Here is a 19,926-nt window from a genome sequence, read left to right on the forward strand (position 1 = left end):
TTTTATGGTCACATTAGCTAGAGTTGAATTATAGCCACTTGCAAAGAAGAGTCCCAACTAACATAGGTTCAGACAGAAGCTACTATTTATTGCCCAGTATACATATATATATTTTTAATATTTTTTCAAGTTGTAGATGGATACAAAAACCTTTCTTTCTGTCTTTTTTTTTTAAGAGAGAGTGAGAGAGAGGGGGACAGAGAGAGAGAATTTTAATATTTATTTATTTTTTAGTTTTCGGCGGACACAACATCTTTGTTGGTATGTGGTGCTGAGGATCGAACCCGGGCCGCACGCATGCCAGGCGAGCGCGCTACCGCTTGAGCCACATCCCCAGCCCTCTTTCTGTCTTTTTATGTGGTGCTGAGGATTGAGCCCAGTGCCTCCCATGTGCTAGGTGAGTGCTCTACCACTGAGCCACAACCTCAGCCCTGCTGCCCAGAATATTTAATTCAGAAGAAAATAACAAGAGGAGTTGGGATAGGTTTTTGTCATAAATCATGATGGTCATTTTCTCTCGTGATGTTCATTATTTTTGCTTTGCATTCAAACTGGTGAAGTATCCCTTTGAGATATGGGGTCATTTGGGAGTTCTTCCCAATGGGTAGCTTGAACTTGTCTTTCTCTGGTGACTTACCTGTGTCGTTGTGCTTACTAGATGCAGCCATGTGGGCTTGGGGTGGAGTGTCTTCATTATGATTAAACGTCTCTCTTAAGTAGTCCCTGTTGGCCTGTGAGCCATTTCATTTGCTTAATATCCCAGAAGATCCAGCTTCACATTGGGTTATGCATGTAAGCTGCCTATTATCTTAATGAGATGTTCTTCTGAGGCAGCCACAGGATTTAACATTATTGGCCCAAGGAAGAAGTATCTTGGCTGTGCTTACAAAATAGGCCTTTTAGTGGCCTGTATCTATATATGGTGGTGGATGATAGTCTCATCTCCAGTGCCCATTGGAGATTATGTAATTTGTGGCATCTTCACACAGACATATTTGGAGTTGTCTCAGAGAATGGGGATAACTGTGTACATCTGACCTTGCCAGTCAGTGAAACAACAACAACAACAACAACAACAACAAAATGGTTAGATTACTATTGAGTCTCCGTTTAGAAGGAACTCCAAGATGCTCACCCTCTCATTTGGAGTCTTTGCTGTGGACAGCAAGAAATGTGAGCTTTTGGATCAAACTGTCTGCTATTTTGAACAGAAGAGCAATAGGTAGGTTGATAGTTCCTTTGGACAGTGGAGAAGGGAAAGTGGGGAGTAGAATGGGAGGATTGATGACATAAAAGTTAAGGTGAGTGGACAACGATTTCTTGGAACTTGGGTGAGGCTGGCATGTAATGAAGAGAGCTCCCCCAAACATCAGGGAGAGGCTGGCATACACCGCCTGTGAGTATCAGAGGGAGGACTGGTCGTACTTCTGGGTCTTGGTTCTTCCTGCTGGGGATATGGCTCACCTTTTTACCACTTTTAGAAGGATACTGCATTAGGAAAGTTTGGGGGCTTTGCCTGACCACAACTCTTTCTCAGGGCATCTTCTCCTTGCCCAGCCCTGATTAACTGGCAGCGGGCCTTATAATTCCACTACACTCACCTTGGTACATTTATTAGATGGATTGTGGACACCTGAGCCAAGTGGGGAGGAGACCTAGTAATGTGTTGCATGAAGCCAATCAGCCTTTTCTAAGAATTTGAATCATGTTCTAACTGGTGATGGGCCTTTGGTCTGAGAGGTGAGGAACCTGAGCTGGGACTGGTGGTCATCTTGCACAGATAAAATGGGTCGAGAAGGGACAATGGAGTAAGTATACAGAAATGCTTCTGGCGCTCCATTTCCTGGTTCCAGTTTCCACGAGGCCTGAATGTGCTGTTTCGGGCTCGGGATTCCCCAAAATCTTTGTGTCCTTGTAGTCATGCTTCCTTCCCCCAAAGACCACTGGTGAGAGCAGATGTTAAGAACATGATCAATGTGACAGCTACAAAGCACAGAATTCAGCCTGATAAACCACTCAGCAGGCCAGGTTGACCACAGTTTGGTGTGTGTGTGTGTTTGGGGAGAGGGGTATTAATTTGCCAGAGATGAAAGGACCTTTCCCAACTCTGTTATCTCTCCCATTGTAGTTCATTGAGTGCTCTCCGTCTCCTAGCCCCAGCTACTGAGAGCTGTTTCCATTTCTGAGCCTAGAATGTTCTCAGGAATGTCCCTTTGTCCCCACCTCTTCTTTCTCCCTTCTTCTGTACCACCCAACCACCTTATGGGGTTGTCTAGTTCCCCAGGTCCTTGACATTCTGAGAAACTGAAGTTGAACATTAAACTCCTGTGGCAGAGCCTCTCTGGTGGGGGCTGGGAGGGGGAGCGCAGCTTCCTGCAGGGTTTTGACGTCTCCTCCTCCATCAAGCCCCCTAACTCTAACAATTCTCTTCCCTGCATTTTGGTCAAGCTCTTTGTAACTCCAGAGTCTTCTCACATTCAGAAAACTCAAGTCAGGGGGTCACACAGTGTGTGTCCGTGTGTGGTGGGACATGAGGTTAGAAGGCAGCAGAGGACTGGATTTCCTCACGTTGGCTAAAATCCAGGAAATGTCCACTGCAATCCACTTCATTAGCTAATTAAACATTCTCACAATACTTCACAAAAGCAAACTTTATTGGGATTTACTATGTACAGTAAAATGCATCAGTTAAGGGGGCACAATTTGACAAATTTTCGCAAATTTTTACACCTATCTAAGCACTGTATAGAACATTTCCATCACCCCTCCCCCACAGATTCACAGTCAGTCTTCATCATCTGCCCACAGTGATAGATTAGTCTTTTCTAGAGTTTCAGATGAACAAATCATACATTACATATTCTTTTGTTCTGGCTTCTTTTGCTCAGTAAAAATGTTTTTGAAATTCATGGACATCAAGGTGTGTCAATAGTTCATTTTTATTACTGAGTAGTGTTCCATTGCATGTGTGACTGTGGTTGGTTTATTCATTCACTCGTCAGTAAAAATGGGTGTTGTTTCTCGTATTTTTTTAAAAAATGCCTTTATTAGTGCATTCTAGTTACAATAATAGCTGGGTTCATTTTGACGTAATCCTACAAGCATGGATTTAATTTGCTCCATGTCAGTCCCCAGTCCCTGTCTTTCCCTCCTCTCTTCCCTTCTCTTAGCCCTCTTCCTCTATTCTACTGGTATTTCTAGTTTTTAACTATTATAATAAATCTTCCCTGAACATTTGTGGACAATGAGTGCACACAGTTTTACTTCTCTACAAGTGGAAATGTTGGGTCATATATGGTCCCTTCGTATCCATAGGGGATTGATACCAGGGATCCCTTTAGACACCCAAATCTGTGGATACTCAAGTCCCTTATGTAAAATGGCACTGTATTTGCATATGACCTATGAACAGTCTCCCATATACTTTTTATTGAGAAATATGCTATTTATTATGTATTTTTTCACTTATTTTATTCTCTCACATACTTTTAAGTCATCTCTAGATTACTTATAATGCCCAATACAAAGTAAATGCTATATAAATAATTGTCATACCATATTATTTAGGGACTAATGGCACAGAAAAAAAAGTCTATACTTGTTCAGTGTAGACACAATTGTTTTTCACAATTTTATTTGAATACTTTTGATTTGTGGCCGGTTGAATCTATGTGGCAGAACCCATGGATACAGAGGGCAGACTGTATGTACTTAAGTTTATCAGAGACTGTCAAACTGCTTTCCAAAGTGTTTCCAAATTTTACACTTCAATCAGCAAATATGAGTGTTCCCCTCACTCCACATTCTTGCCAATGCCTGTTCAGTCTTTTATTTTACTTTTTAGTTGGGGAATGAATTTATTTATGACAGCCCATTGGGTAGTTGGGGGAATTATAGGGATGACTGGCAAACTTGGCTTTGAGTGGTGTGACCCACCAACTAGTCTGGTGAAGACCCTTGTCCACAGCTGGACTGTGGACCCACTGCCACGGGGATTCTCTGCTGTGCCTCATCTGTGAATCCCTGACTCCTGGGTGAAGTCCAGGATGGGTCTCTCTCACTGGCTGAGCCTTGGTCATGTGGCTGCATCTTGGTCACTTGGAATTCTAGAGACTGGAAGTCAAAAGTCAAGGGTTACATCTGGTGAGATGTCTTTTTGCTGTTGGGGACTCTGCAGAGTCCCAAGGTGGCCCAGGGCATCTCATTGTGAGACAGAACTTGGTTTTTAAATTTTAGCCATTTGCCATTTGCATGGATGCGAGGTGGTATTTCATTGTGGTTAATTTGCATTTTTCTGATGACTAATGACTGAACATCTTTTCATATGCTTATTGGCTATTCATGTATCTTCTGCAGTGAAGCATGTGTTCAAAATCTTTGCCTAGCTTTGAACTGGGGTGCTTGACTTCTTTTTCTTTTTCTTTTTGGTGCTGGGGATTGAACCCAGGGCCTTGTGCATGTGAGGCGAGCACTCTACCAACTGAGCACTCTACCAACAGACTCACTCTGTAGAATGTAAAAAGACCCCTGTGCTTGCATTGATCTCTCCTTTTAAGAAAATTTTCAGAGCTCTTTTTTGTTCTGTAAATTCTATTTGCCTTTGCCACCCTGAACTTCTGTTTTGTTCTCCTCAGCTCCCGCTTTTCCACTGTGGGTTCCTAACAGAGCCAAGCTGCTCTCAGGAAGAGAGTCTGCGCAGTGGTGGTTCACCTCCTTTGTTTCTTTTTCCTCAGAAATTAGTCCTGTATTGTCAGTTGTCTGAAAGTTGTTTCCCACATTTCCTTCAGTTTTCTAGTTGTTTACAGGGTGGGGTGGGGTGGGGTGGGTGTTTTGGACCCTGTTATTCCCTGACTGGAACTTTTTCTTTTCCATTCTTAATGCCTTTAAACAACCCGGCTCCTTCTGTAATGGAAAGTAGACAAATTGAATAGAAGGAGGTAGCTGTGAGATTGGTTAGATTAGTGGCTCAATGACCTCATCAACCCCAGGGGAAGCTCTCCCGTCTTCTCTTTTCTGTGTGTATTTGTAGCACTGGGTATGGAACCTAGGAGCATTCTACCGCTGAGCTTCCTCCCAAGTCCTTTTAAATTAAAAAAAAAAAATTGAAACATGACTACACTTAAACATGGTTTAAGTTGCTCAGACTGGCCTTGAATTTGTGATCCTCCTGCCTCAGCCTCTCGAGAAGCTGGGATTCCAGGTGTGCACTACCACGCCTAGCCACTCAGTCCATCCCACCTTTTTATTTAACAATATCAAATGTATTCATTTGGTTGCAAATGATCAGAAGTTATTTTAATTTGTGAACAATTAATTGAGGCTTATGGTATCCATCCCGACTTGAAATTATTATTATTTTGATTCCTTATGACATTATTCCAACCTCTTGCTTCTGTTGCCACATCTCCAACTGCCTACTCTGATCTGTCTCTTTCTTAAAAGTACTTAGGGGGGCCGGGGTTGTGGCTCAGTGGCAGAGGGCTTGCTTCGCACATGTGAGGCACTGAGTTCGATCCTCAGCACCACATAAAAATGAATAAACGAAATAAAGATATTGCATCCATCTATAACTAAAAAATATTTTTAAAAAAGTACTTAGGGGTCTGGGGCTGTGGCTCAGTGGTAGAGCACTTGCCTGGCATGTGTGAGGCACTGGGTTCAATCCTAAACACCACATAAAATATAAATAAACAAAATCAAGTTTTTTTTTAAAGTCCTTAGAATCATGATTACATTGGCCTAACCCAGATAATCCAGAATAGTTTCCTCATCTCAAATTCTTTAATGTAACCATATTTGCAAAATCCCTTTTACCATGGAAGGTATCATATTCACAGGTTCCAGGGGTTAGGCTGTGGACATCTTAAAGGGCTGTTGTTCAGTCTGCCACAGGATGTGGAAACCTACCTGGTAGGGCATCTGCTCTCTCAAGGGTCATGCCGATTCCTGAGAAGGGGGATAAAAGAACCAAGGGTGGGCTTTGGAATGGATTGAAGCCTGGGTTGTAGAGGTGGGACCTTGGGTGACAGGGTGGATTCTGGTGAGCACTCTACCAGGGCCAGGCACTTGAGGGTCCTCTCAAGTGCTTCCTTCTCGTTAAGAAACTGAGAGTGGCCACAAAGTCCCTGCCACAGTGGCCGAGGGTAAGACCCTGTGGTCTAGATTGGGGATAATATCTGAGGCCCTGGGGTTGGGGCAGGACAATGTCAGAACTCAGGTTCAAGGCTGAGGCTGGAGAACGGGATCTGAACCAGTATTTGGGGTGTGTGTGTGGGGACTTCTTGGGGATGCAGGGTCAGAAGTCACTTCTTGGTAATCTAGAACTAGGAGGAAGATCAGGTCCTACTGTATTCCCTAAAAGGTATTCCCCCAAAGTTCATAAGTTGAGATTTAATTCTCACTGTGCAGTAGTAGGAGGGTAGAAACTTAATTTGATGATAGTGTTTACAGGTGGAGCCTTGGGGAGGCAATTAGGACCAGGTAAGCTCATCAGGGTTATCAATCAGACGGTCATTATGATTGAATACTGTCAGCTTTATAGGAAGAGAGAGGCCAGAGGAGACATGTATGCTCCCTTCTCTTGCCATGTGATGCCCAATCTTGTAAGAGGACCATCACCAGATATGGACCTTCAACCTTGGAATGAACTGTGAGCCAAAATAAACTTCTTTTCTTTGTAAAGTTAGCCTGCCTCAAGTTTTGCATTATAGCAGTTAAAACCAGACTAATACAGGTTCTGTTTGCTCAGGGGCACAGGATGAGTGTAGGTCAGGGGCTAGGGGAGTATATCGTGTATAGATGGTCTGAACTATCTACTTCAGCATCCAGGACTTGTGCCAGTGGGGAAGCAGCTGGGCAGGCCAGGGGTTGGCTCTGGGCAGCCTCATTGAGGCCAACAAGTACCACCTGCAGTACCAGGTGATCTGGGCACAGAGATGAGAGACTCATAGGAGGAATCAGAGCACGTCAGAGTTGTTGACAGGATTTTGAGAGGTAGGCAAAATGACTAGTCTGGAGAACCCCAGATCTGCAGAAGCGGGGCTAGATCCAGTGTCTGGTCAGGTGTCCACCTCCCAGTCTTGGTCCTGCCTCCCTGCTCCAAGCTGGTGAAGACTCCTGGAGCCCCATGGGGGCTCAGTGCTGCCTGAGAAATGGCAGTCAGCATGGGGCCAGTGGTCCTCAGGCATACAGTAGGATCCCAGTGGCCAAGAACTCCTTGGGGAGCCTGGGAGTGTCAGCACCATGGACCACATCAGGTCTCCAGAGTTCCAGGAGGAGGGACGGACGAGGAGGACTTCCCGTCTGCCAGATTTGTCTGGAGAATCCTGCAGTCTGAGCTGCTGTGGGCTCTCCCAGGGCCTTGGGCTTTTCCAGGCTGTCTCCAGGCTGCCTGTCACCTCCAGATGGCCCGGAGTCCACCTGAGCCCTGGGGTCTCACCTGCAAAGCAGTGTGTACAGCCTGGCACATATGGACTTTTCCTGGGGGATGAGGATCTGGGGGACTGGGTTGGCTTCTGGGGAAGGGGTCGGAGGCAGTGTGCCACCAGAAAGGGTGGCTGGGACATTTATGGCAGAGTGCTATAGTGCCCTCACTCCTGCCACCAGTAGGTGCCAAAAGGGCTGCCTTTTTCCACGCCACCCCAGGCTTTCCTGAAGTGAGGTCCCTGGATGACACAGATGTGGCACATCCTGGTATTTTCTGGACTGTAAATTGCTGTTCATCGCTCCTTTCACATGATTTCTTCCACAATCCCCTCCATTCTTCCCCCTTCCTTCTCTTTTTCTTTTCATCTCAGGAGGAAGGAGGAGAAACTAGGCCTTGGGAATGGAGAAAGCTAAAGTCTCAGTGCCTCATGGCTCCAGGCAGTAGAGGGGTTAAGCAGTCATATTCTGGTGCAATTGTCCGAATTCTAATCCTGATTCCATGATTAACTAGCTGTGGGAATTTAGCCAAGTTACTTGACCTCCCTGTGCCTTGATTTCCTTAGCTGTAAAGTGGGGAATATAATAGTACCTACCTCCTGGGAGGAGAAAATGAGGCAACATGAGCAAATTGATTAGGACAGTACTTGGCACATAATTAACGATCAGTACTGGTTCTCCCTGCCTGAATTCTATACTCTTCCTCCCTCCTCTTTCGCATCCATTGGCCCTGGGCCCATAGGAAGCAGAGCAATAAAGAGAGACCAGCAAGTGCAGGGGGAAAATTTAGGTTAGCTAGGGGGCTGAACTTCCAGTCACGGAGCTGGAAGAGGCTAACTGGTTTTGAGTCTGGATACTGCAGTAACCTAGAGAATTCCAGCATCCGACCACGCTGCTGGAAGGCCCAGAAACCAGACATTACCAAGGTGCCCTCTTTGCTCCTCCTTCGCAGCTAGAGGTTCCTACCTGAGCTCACAGAGGGGGAGGAGCCTGAGACAAAGCCTCTGATTGGCTGCTTTCATGGCAGCCTCTGTCAACTTCCCGGAAGGGGTGGGGCATAAGCTGTTTGTCTAAACCTCAAATTCTTGCCTAGGTTAGAGGAGGAGGGAGGTAGGGTCTTTTCTAGTCATCTGAGCTGGTTTGTGGAGTCCTAGGGGTGGAGGGTGATGGGCCCGGAGGGCGCTGGGAGACCTCGGGGGCTGGAAGCTGACTCTTGTGGACTGGCGATTCCATTGAAGATGCTGCACACAGTCAGACCTTTTAATGATGGGGTCTTAGTGGGGTGTGCTCAGGGAGAGGGGACCCGTGGGAAGTGCTTCCCTGAACCACAGCCCCCACACTTAGGCCGTCACCCTCTTCCCCTCCTTGGGTGGGGAGCTGGAGGGACCGTAGGACCCCCACTTCACTTCGGGCCGTGGGATGCCCTTTTGGTCCTCAGAGTCCGTTCTTCTGTGCTGAGGTCCGGAGTGGGACCATCTGCTTCTGCTGCTCTTGCTGCTGTTGCCTCCGTTTGCCTCTCCTCCTGGGGGCAGGAAGATGGATCTCTGTGTACTCAACCCCCAGGCCCGGACTGGTAGGTCAGAGGTGCCCTCCACTGGGTGTGCCCAGCCACCTTCTCTCCGCCCAGCATCTATTGCTCCTGGAGCTGGGAGCCCCAGGGATTCTAGGAGAATCTTAGCTGGTTGGAGACAAAGGGTCAAAGAGCCCTATGCCACCCCTACCTGGGTGTGTGACCTGGGTAAGTTCCTGCTCCTCTGTGAGAGAGGACCCACCTGCCCTCCAGGTCCTGCACAGTATCCGGCAGTGGCTGGCCCAGGGTCTCTGGCAGGAGCGCAGTGGCCGCACTGGCAACCACGGGGACAGCGCCGTAGATGAAGAGAGGAATGGTGGGGTAGAGCTCCGCGGTCATGCTCACCAGGGGGCTCACGATGCTGCCCACTCGGGCCATCATGCTGCCCATTCCCAGGCCTGTCTGCCTGTGGGATCGGGGTGGGGCATTTGTTAGCATGACTGCTCAAGTTCTGGCCACTCTGGAGTAGAGCAGCTCAGCCCCAGCCTAGGGCCTGTTCCCCAACTGATTCGAAGATGAATTTGACAGTTCTTTTGGTGATTTTTTTTTTAAAGGGAAGCCGGGAGGCCTCTGGCCAGAGAATCAGGACACTTGCGATCGAATATTATCTCTGCTTTTAACTTTCTGTGTGACCTTGGGCAAGTCCCTGTTCCTCTCTGGGCCTCAGTTTCCTTATTTGTCAAATGAGATGGTTGCATTAGACCCAGGGTTCTCAGATTGCTTGAAGGATTTTTGAGTCACAGGTGCCTCAGCCCCTCCAGACCTATTGGATTAGGATCCCCAGGGAAGGGGCCTGGAATCTGCATGTTTGAGAATGTGCTAAGAAAATTCTCTATGAGAGAAGAGCTTAAAAACATTGATTCAGGGGGCTGGGGTTGTGGCTCAGTGGGAGGGTGCTTGCCTAGCATGCATGAGGCACTGGGTTTGATCCTCAGAACCACATAAATGTAAAATAAAGATATTGTGTCCACCTAAAACTAAAAAATAAATATTAAAAAAACACATTGATTTAAAAGGCAGACTTCATGGGGCCTAAATTTAAACGAAAGCTTCATTTCTCACTAGCTGTGTAATCTTGGAGAAATAACTTCTCTGGGTCTCAGTTTTCACTCCGTAAAATGGAAATAATGATACTACCTGCCTCAGTGACTGGCTATGAAGATGAAGTGAGTTAATATTTGTAAACAGTTTAAGATGGTGCCTGGCAGGCACATAGGATAGCTTTGTACTGTTATTCTTTCCACTGAAGTCCCATAAGGGCTCAGGAAGGTATCTGTGACCCCTCATCCCAAGGGGCCAAAGGAAGCCAGACACTTCTCTGACATCTCACGTGAATTTTGAATTCCATTCTGAACATAGACAGATGTTTCTCATTCCTTGAGGAAACAATACCCTTCTTGCCCAATCTTGGCACTCAAGAAAAGCAGAGCTTGTATATGTGTACTGCTGGCATATCATCAGGTGTGTCTACTGTGGTAGGAGATGACCTTCATGTTTGTGTCATTTTTGGTTTAAGGCTCCCTACCCTGCCCAAGTCGGTGACTCTTTTGAGATCTTCTGGGGTCAGATCAGGGCTGGGCAGCCATATTTGTGTTAGTGAGACTGAGAAGGGCGTATTGAGTGACTATTATGTGCCTTCAACTGGTGAGTGTTGGGAGGGGGACTGGACTAGACTGTGTTCTGGGGTCCAACCTGTGTGCAGGGGAGTCTTTCCCCAAGCACAGGCTCACACTCACCGTATCACTGTGGGGTACAGCTCGCTAGTGTACAGGAAGATGCAGTTGAAGGAAGCGGCCAGGCAGCCTTTCCCCAGCACAGCGAGGGAGGTACGAACAATTGTCTGGTCTGGAGAGAAAGGAGGGGAACAGCGGGAGCTTGGAAGTGGGGGATTGGAGGCATTGGCCTCTCCGTCTTCTGAGAAGTTGGGTCATGGCTGGGGATGGGGCTGAAGAGGAAGGGCCAAGATGCTTATGGGTGCTCACCCTGGGGTATCACCCCATTCACCAGGATGCAGATGCCTGCCAGCAGCAGTGAGGCCATCTGTGCAGGCCGGCGACCCAGAGAGTTGATGATAAGGAAGCACACAAATTTAGCAGGCAGGTCCACCGCTCCAAAGATCACCTGGATTAGGTAGATGCTGACCCCAAAGTTCTGCAAGTCCATGACCAGCCCGTAGTAGGCAAAGCTGGTGGCAAACCTAGGGGGAAGGGAGGAGGGGGAAGGAGTTCTTAGGGAAGCTTAAAGGAAGTGGCTCTTTTAAATAGTGGGGTGGGCTGCATTTGGTATCCTGCTTAAGGACCTGGAATTCCATCTTGGCATATTTAAACTGAAGTTTCAGTATGGGGGCAGTCCTCCAATACGCCACATTTTCCAGTCTTGTGATAGAGAGGTTCTCCAGCGTGCTGGGGGAATTTTCATTTGTTGCTACGTAGGATTTATGTGGTTTTAGCCTTTATCTTGTCTAATGATGCTGGGCTGAGGGAGGGCAGGTGGTTATCCAAGCCACATCTTTAGGTCTGAGGTGCTGGGAGAAGCCAGAACAGCCTGGGACCTGTCCATGGTCCTGGGACAGATGTTGTGAAGATGTTAGGCGCCTACAAAATGAGGCTCAGGTTTTTTTTTTTTTTGGATAGAACCCACAACTGAGAGGAAATCCAAAATTGGAAGCTAATAATTCTTTGGCAGGATTGATCCTTCTGACCACAGTCTTCTAACTGCTCTGGGATTGCCATGGTGTTGGGAAAGGGGGTAAGAAGAAGGAAAAGGGGGAATGTTGCAAAGGAAGATTTTTGGCTTATATCATCCATGACCCAAGTGTCCTTGTGGCGGTGGGTGTTAGCTCTCTTACTCTCTCACTGTCTCTCCCAGTGCCTGTGCTTTTGGAAGGCACTACCAGGCCAGTAAAGCCTCTGAGTGTTTTTGCAAACCACACTGGCCTCTGCCAGCATGACGTAATTCTTTTGACTCTGGAGGCCACTGGTCCTAGTGAGGTGCTTTCGTCTTTGAACAGAGTTGGGGAGAGAAGAAGCTGGGGAGACTGAGATCCAGCTTGGGGACTAGGGCTCAGTTGAAGCTGGAGCCAGGTCCACTGACTTTCCCTCCCTCTCCTCTGTCTCTCTCATTCATAGCATCCACCCCCTCCCCAGCCTGCCTTTTGTCTCTTGGTCAGTCTGTCTGACTGTCAATGTGTCCATCTGGGCCTACCACAACATGGAGAGGCAGAGGAAGAGGCGACGAAGGGTAGGGCAGCGCAGCAACTCCATGGCTGAAGCCTGGCTCTTGCCCATGGTCAACTCTTTCTGCAGACTGGTCCGGAGCACCTGATAGGATGGGAAGGGCCCAGGGCCTGAGTTCCTCCCAGGGGATCCTCTCTCAGAGAATCCCTCTGGGTCCTGGGTCCTGAGTCTTGGGTTTGGGACTTGGGCTGGGTGCCCTGGTGGGGTGTTGTGGGAGGTCTCAGGGGCTCTCACCTCCATACTTAGCTTGGCCCCTTCTTCTTGTTTCCCATTGATCTGGGCCACTCTCTGCAGGGCCTTCAGGGTGAGGTCCAGTCTCCCAGAGGAGGAGTACCAGCGGGCAGACTCAATGAAGAACCTGGCAGTGGGGATGGGCTTGGTTGTTGGTGTGGCTTTGGTTGCAGTCAGCTGGGCTGGGCTTTCTAAGGATTTCATTTAAGGTTGGGAGCCCAGGAGTCTTTCCAGATCCCTCTCTGTGATCATAAGGCAGTGCCCAGTTTTGCAATGATTCATCCCCCACCCAGAAGTTCAGCTCTTGGGTGCTAGGTAGTGGGTGCAGGGCAGGCAGTTGGAGGACTGGGGGAAGCCAGAGAACTGGATAACCCTGGGTTTATCCTTGGTTTTGGTATAAGCCTTGGTTTTAGTATCTGTCACATGATGCCATGGATTGGATTTGGCTTTCTGGCTTTGACCAACTCTGGGGTGGGGTGTGTGCCTAGCTCTGGGAGTGGTCCTGTCTCTTGGAACCCTCTGGGCTCTGTGGCGCGGCCTCCCACCCCAGGCTCCACGCACCAGGAGTAGATGAAGAAGGCAAAAAAAGGTGCAGAGACCAGCAGCTGCAGGTGGCGCCAGTGGGGCACAGCATAGGCCAGGCCGGCCAGGAGGAACTGGCCCAGGCTGTAGACATAGCCAATCAAGGTGCCCACGTAGGCGCGTGTGTGGATGGGCATCCACTCCACGTCTGCAAAAGAGGTTGGAACAGGGAGGTGTGACTAACGGGGCTGCTAGGTGGGAAAAGACCCACTCCTCCTCCCAACCTCAGTCTTTCCCAAGGCTCTGTGGATGATGCATCAAATGAGCTTGGGTGCCAGGGTAAGGGAGTGGGGGACTTTGGGTAGAGGAAGGGATGGGGATGTGGGCTCAGAATCCCCAGGAACTGCCTCCCACTTTCCCCTCCCCCACCTATGATCCCAGAGCCCCCTTTCCCTTCAGAGCATCTCTGCCCACTCAGTCTATCCCCAATAGCAACTCCTCTCCTCCTCCTCAGCCCTGGGCTGAGTTTCCCTTCGAGTGGCCAGAGCAGTGGGTTTTCTCCATCTTGGAGCATCAATTGAGATGGGAGTGGGATTCTCAAATGTCCTGTCCCAGTCCTAGCACAGTCTGCTAATTTTTTTATTCCAGATAATTCCACATCTTTTTTTTTTTTTTAGAATTTTTTTAATGTTTATTTTTCAGTTTTCGGCAGACACATCTTTGTTTGTATGTGGTGCTGAGGATCGAACTCGGGCCGCACGCATGCCAGGCTAGCGCGCTACCGCTTGAGCCACATCCCCAGCCCAGAATTCCACATCCTTGAATTTCTTTCTGGGCTTGAGGAATGACCGTGGATAAGTCCCTTCCCTTCTTCCCAGCCTTGGGTTCCTCACTGAAAAAGCAATGTGTCTGATCTATCAGAGGAAGCACATTGATGTCCCATAAATGATCATTCTTAGTGCCATATGTGTTTGGTCTGAATGATATCGGCTTGTCTATGTTTAGAAATATTAGATCTAATGCAACATGAAAAATCTGGGATATTTTACATTAATCAAAAAGGAGGGGTAGGATCTGATGCCCCTAGGACCTATTGGCTGGAGCAGTGTGTCTGTGGTGTCTCTGGATGGGATGTGCCTATTATTTGGATACAGTCTTCACCACTCCCTCATGCCTCCTGTACCTGGCCTGCCTCAGTCACTTACATGACCTGCTGGCTTTAACAGTGGAGTCCCCAATCTCATTTCTAAATGAGGGGTGAGGACAGCCAAACCTGAGAAGGAGGTTGTCATTACTGGCTGTTGGGGTAGACCCAAGGGAGAGGCTGGAGGGCAGACAGGGCTCTGGAGGGAGGGGTGGGCTGAGAGATGAGACGGAAGGGATTTGGACAGAGGGCAATGGTTGGGGAAGGATCCTCACTCAGTGTCATGCAGTTGAGGGAGATGCTAGCCAGAGACATGCCCGAGATGAGCCGGAAGGCACAGTAGACCGGGAAGTTGGGAGCATAGGCTGCACAGGTCCCCGACACGGCTGTTTGTAGGTAGTTCAAGATCAGCACCTTCCGCCTGCCCAGCCTGTCATGGGAGGGAAGACCTGTAGCAGAGGCCTGGAGAGGCATGTCTGCCCTGGGCTGAGGGCCTTTGAGGGCCTTCTGAAGTGTTGTGAGTCTACTGCTGCTGTAGGTCCTCAAACCAGCCCCAGTGGGAATGCAAGCCTCCCACCCAGGGACCTGAGTCCAGTCAAGGGGCTGTCAATTCCAGCCCAGCCCTTTGGCCTTACCCAGGACTGACCTGTCCGCCAGAGAGCCGAACACCATGGCTCCCAGCAGCACTCCCACCATGAACAAGGACTGGCCCAGCTGGCGTAAGGCCCTGTGAGAGCACACAAGGTTCCACTGCAGAGAGAGGGTGGCGAGATCAGGCAGAGATGAGCCTGGAGCCCTTACTGTCCTCTAAGCTGGTCCTCAGGGCCCACATCACCCTCCTCCCTGACAATTCCCTCTCTTCTTTGCCTCTCTGGTCCTGGGAGCTGAGAGCATTTTTTTTTTTTTTTGCGGGGGGTACTTACTGGGGATTAAACTCAGGGACACTTGAACACTGAGCCACATCCCCAGCACTATTTTGTATTTCATTTAGAGACAGAGTCTCACTGAGTTACTTAGTGCCTCACTTTTGCTGAGGCTGGCTTTGAACTCGCGATCTTCCTGTTTCAGCCTCCTGAGCTGCTGGGATTATAAGACGTGGGCTACTGTGCATGGCGAGAGCATTTTTTAAAACTCAGAAGTTCTCACATCTGTTTTTGGTTTTAATTTTACAAAGTCTCCAGTCTTGAATCCCTTTTTCGTCTTCTAATTTTGGCCCCTGGGGAAGTTGAGAGTGTGTGTGTGTGTGTGTGTGTGTGTGTGTGTCTGTCTGTCTGTCTGTCTCGGAGGGGAAGGCAGAGTCTGGATGGTGTGTGGAAGGGGGAGTCCAGGTACTCACCTCACTTACGATGGTTGAAGGGAAGGTGCTGTTGTCATAGATCCAGCCATCAGTGCAGGGCTCTGTGTCCTCCGTGCTGTTGGCTTCCGTGCCACTGGCAAAGGGCAGTCCTCGCTGCGGGGAGGTGAAGCGGAGGCAGGACTCAGGCCGCCCCTGCCCGTCCCGGGGCAGCCAGGCCTCCAGCGCCCCGTCCTCACTGAGGTTGGCGTGGGCAGGTGGGCGGCAGTGGTGGGGGGGGATGGCGGCAGTGAAGTTCTGCAGGGTGTTGTGGGAGGCCATCAGGATCAGAGGGAGGACCACCAGGGTGACCTGGATCAGCTGGAAGCGGCCGACACCCCCCACCTGCTTCAGGAGGTCATTGAAGGCCATGGGGCCAGGCCAGGCCAAGTGGCTGGAGGCTGAGGACTTCCAGTACCAACACTCCGTCTGTCTGTCTGCCTGCCTGCCTGTGGTTCTCTGCCTGAGAAGAGGCTGCTACTGCTTCCACAGCTGAGTGGCTCCTGGAGCTGAAACTGAGCTGGCTCTGTGGGGGGACTGCAGCCTGGGGGCTGCCCCTCCTTCTCTTCCCCTCTCCTTATTCTGTCCCTCCCTTTCTCTGGCAGCTTTTTCTCACTTTTCGGGGTCCGGATGGTTCAGCTTTCAGGGTCTGCTGGAGCCCTCATCCTTACACTGGCAGGTTTTAATCCTTGGCCTGGGGAGAATGAGTTAAAGTGTGACTTGGTATCAGAAGGATTAACCCTCTGAGTATTCCCTGTGTCCGTGGAATTTCTCCAAGTGAGTATAAAGGGCAGGAGAGGGTGGATGGAAGTGGGAGTGGAAAGAGGAGATGGGAGGGTCCAGCTGGGCGTCTGAGAGCAAAAGGGGACAAAGTGGGATGTCGTTGCCTTATTTATAGTGAAAAAACTGGGCTCTGGGAAACACGGTGGTCTCTTGAAGGGTTTTTGTCTTTTTTTAGTGGACAGAGTCCAAACAGTCAAACATCCAGGAGGCCCAGTTGTGTGAACTTCAGATCGATGAATAATTTTAAAAAGTATGAGTATATTCCTAATGTCGAGGGACATACTTATGCTAAATAATTATTCATTGATTTAAAACTCAAATTCAATTGGGCATCTTGTATTCTTATTTGGTAAATTGGGTTACTCCAGTCTGCTCTTCTAGGGACAGCTCATCTCTATTCTTCTTCTTCTTCTTCTCTGGACAGCTCACATCTTATAGGACCACAGCTTTGTTCACTTGGAGGAAACAACAGATGTCAAAGGCTGCTCTTGAAGGAGTGGGACCAAGACCAACGTCACACATCACGTGGGTTTGTTTTTCTGGAGTCTCAGCTTTCACCTTCCTTGTTCATGTCTTTCCCTTTGTCAGGTCTTCTGTCTGTGGGATTTTCTTTTTTAAACAATGAACATGAATTTATTTTATTTTTAGCGACAATTCTAAGATATCGCTTGAATGCTGCCAACAGTTTTTGGCTCCCACGTCCTGGTCACTCATGATCAGGGCAGTGCTGCACTCTGATTGGTTGGGTTTCCACGGGCTCTGATTGGTTAGATCACGGATCAGGGATGCTGAGAGAGCAGGTTGCTGCGTTCTGTTTTTGATTTGCAGAGTGCATATTATGTAAAACATGGACTCTGGAATTAGTGGGCGTGGATCCAAGTCCTCACTTCACATTCGCTGGCTGTGTTACAAGGTGCAAGTTGGTAAACTCCTCTGTACTTCATTGCCTCACTGAATTGTGGAGGGTTAAATGAACTAATACAAGTAAAGAGCTTTAAGAACTTCTAGCCAGGTGTGTGGTGGTGCACACCTGTGGCTCCAGCTGTTTGGGAGACTGAAGCAGGAGGATCAGTTGAGCCCAGGAGCTAGAGACTTGCTTAGGCAACATGGTGAGAACCCATCTCAAAAAACAAAGAAAAACCAAGTGCTGTGGTGCCTGTAATCCCAGTGGCTTGGGAGGCTGAGGCAGGAAGATCATGAGCTCAAAGCCAGCCTCAGCAAAAAGTAAGGTGCTAAGCAACTCAGTGAGACCCTGTCTCTAAATAAAATAGAAAAAAGGGCTGGGGATGTGGCTCAGTAGTCAAGTGCCCCTGGGTTCAATCCCCAGTACTGAAAAACAAAACAAAACAAACCAACCAAAGAGAAACCAAACCCAAACAAATGAACAAAAAAAGAAGTTTCTGCCCCATAGCTTGGTGATTTTGAACCTTTTCTATTTGTTTTTGGTAGAAAGGTGAGATTATCATATGGATTTTAGAAAAGAAAATAGGTTTAAGCATATCATTATAAACAGTAATTCTCCACTGGGGGCCATTTTGCCTCCCTTCAAGGAACATTTGGTCATGTCTGGAGACATTTTTGGTTGCCATGCCCGGGAAGTGGGTGCTATTGGCTTGTGGTGGGTAGAATCTGGGGGTGCTATGAGGCTTCCAACAATGCACAGGAGAGCCCCGCAGCCAAGAATTATCCTGATCTAAAATGTCAATGGTGCTGGGGTTGAGAACCCCATCCTAAACAATGTTTCTGAACTTTTCTGTACAGTGATCAATCTCATACCTGTTTGGCCAAGAAAATTCCAGTCATACAAATAACTCCTAACAAAATATTCTTAAGAACGTCTACACTCTCTGAAGGAACTTTGGATTGGGCAAAGGGGAAGTAGGGGAGGGGAGGGGGTATGGGGGTAGGAAAGATGGTGGAAGGAGACAGACATCATTACCTTAGCTAGGTTCATGTATGATTGCACAAATGGTGTGTCCCTACTTCGTGTACAACCAGAGAAGTGAAAAATTGTGCTTCATTTGTGCACAGTGAGTTGAAGAACATTCTGATGTCATGTATAACTGATTAGAACAAATAAAAAAAAAGAATGTCTACACTCTCTTTTGAGTAGAGAAGATGTCTTACAAGGTGAGTAATAGAGAAATAGAAATTCTCTTTCCTGCTCTGCTTAAGTAGAGCAGAGTAGCTTCCACAGTACTGCAGTTCTGTCCCTGCCCAGGTCTACTCAGCCATTTTCTCCACTGGGGTAGCCAAATCAAGACCCTGATCTCTCTGGGTCCAGTCTAGTAGTCTTCTCTGGTGTGTGTGTGTGTGTGTGTGTGTGTGTGTGTGTGTACTGGGAATTGAACTCAGGGGCACTCAACCACTGAGCCACATCCCCAGCCCTATTTTGTATTTTATGTAGAGACAGGGTCTCACTGAGTTGCTTAGGCTGAGGCTGGCTTTGAACTCGTAATCCTTCTGTCTCAGCTTCCCAAGCTGGTGGGATTACAGGCGTGTGCTACCACGCCCAATTCTGCTGTGTTTTAATTTGATTGTTGGTCATGGCCTACCATTCTAGACCTTTCTTTGCCCTGCATGGTGTCTTTCTGTTTTGGGTCTCTGGCTTTTCCTCTCCTTCTGACTTTCGCTACACCATACTACATCAGCTATGTTGGCCTATGTCTAAACACAAGGGATATTAGGGTTCCATAGTTTAATAAGAGATAGTCCAGGCCCTATACAAATTAGCTGATGCAAAGGGTCTTGGGGGGAGGGTCTTTCTCAATTCTTCTAGGCAGAAATCTCCAAGTCTTGCTGTTGATGGGAAGCAGTGTAAAATCAAGATGCTGTGTTTATGTAAATTGTACTTTTGTGTAGTTCCATTGTCCATTGAGACCCTGGGATACACAATGCTCAGATTAGTTCAAAACTTTTCTAACTCCAAATCTGGGTTCTAAACTGCTGCTCCAGAGGCGTAGATTCTCCACAGAAAGGGTTTTGGATTATCTGTCCTTGCATGTACAGAAGAGAATAGGGGAGAACCAGAGGGGGACATGATTCAGCTAGCCTCCCCTTCCCACCCACTGTTGGTTCTGGACTGGGTCCAGTGGGTGTCCAGATGCCTGACAACATTCTCCAGGCCAAGGTATATAAGAGCCTGTGGCCTGGGGATGCGAGGACAGCTGGACAAACAGCTTGGGGGCTGCAGGGCCAATCTCCTGCCAGGACTTGGTACCCCTAAGGGGGAGTAGGTGGAGTACTGGGAGCAGCAGGGGTGATGGGCCCTTGTAAGCACCCTCCTTCTCCAAACCTGTGCCTAACCCTGCCTTGAAGAACTCCCTTCTCAGTCCCTGACCAGCGCCAAGCCTGGATGAGTCCAGAAAAGGTTCCACTGGAGGCTCCAGGGACTGAATTGTGGTTTGGATCATTGTGTTCAGCTCCCAGGATCATTAGAGTAACAGAGGGATTCCCCAGCAGCCTCCCAGTTCAAGGAGAGCTTCTGATGCAAACGCTCCCATAGCAAATGATTTGTAGAGCTGGGAATTATCCCTTGGGGACCTTCTGAATCACTAAAAACTTAGAATTGGATTCCCCTGGGCTAACTGGCACGTGGACTTAGATTCTGGCTGTGTTCAGTTGGAAAGCATCAAACCTGGGAATTTCCTATCATTCCAGAGCCACAAAGTCACACACCATCAGA

General features: G+C 48.4%; 1 protein-coding gene across 2 annotated transcripts; it reads right to left on the bottom strand.

The window, feature by feature from the left end:
• Window positions 1-8,856: 8,856 nt before the first annotated feature.
• Window positions 8,857-15,830, bottom strand: SLC22A6 (solute carrier family 22 member 6; the record flags this gene model as incomplete). 2 transcript variants are annotated; one of them, XM_081278606.1, is made up of 10 exons in its annotated part: window positions 8,857-8,944; window positions 9,195-9,266; window positions 10,729-10,837; window positions 10,975-11,189; window positions 12,197-12,312; window positions 12,463-12,586; window positions 13,021-13,189; window positions 14,401-14,555; window positions 14,772-14,875; window positions 15,462-15,830. In XM_081278606.1, the coding sequence occupies 10 exons, from the start codon at window positions 15,828-15,830 to the stop codon at window positions 8,857-8,859; spliced, it is 1,521 nt and encodes a 506-aa protein (XP_081134732.1). The 2 variants fall into 2 exon arrangements, with proteins under 2 accessions (XP_081134732.1, XP_081134731.1); XM_081278605.1 differs by having other exon boundaries at window positions 9,195-9,398.
• Window positions 15,831-19,926: the final 4,096 nt, after the last annotated feature.

The sequence above is a fragment of the Spermophilus citellus genome, assembly GCF_964194105.1.
Source record: "Spermophilus citellus genome assembly, chromosome: 2".
Classification (NCBI taxonomy): Eukaryota; Metazoa; Chordata; class Mammalia; order Rodentia; family Sciuridae; genus Spermophilus; species Spermophilus citellus.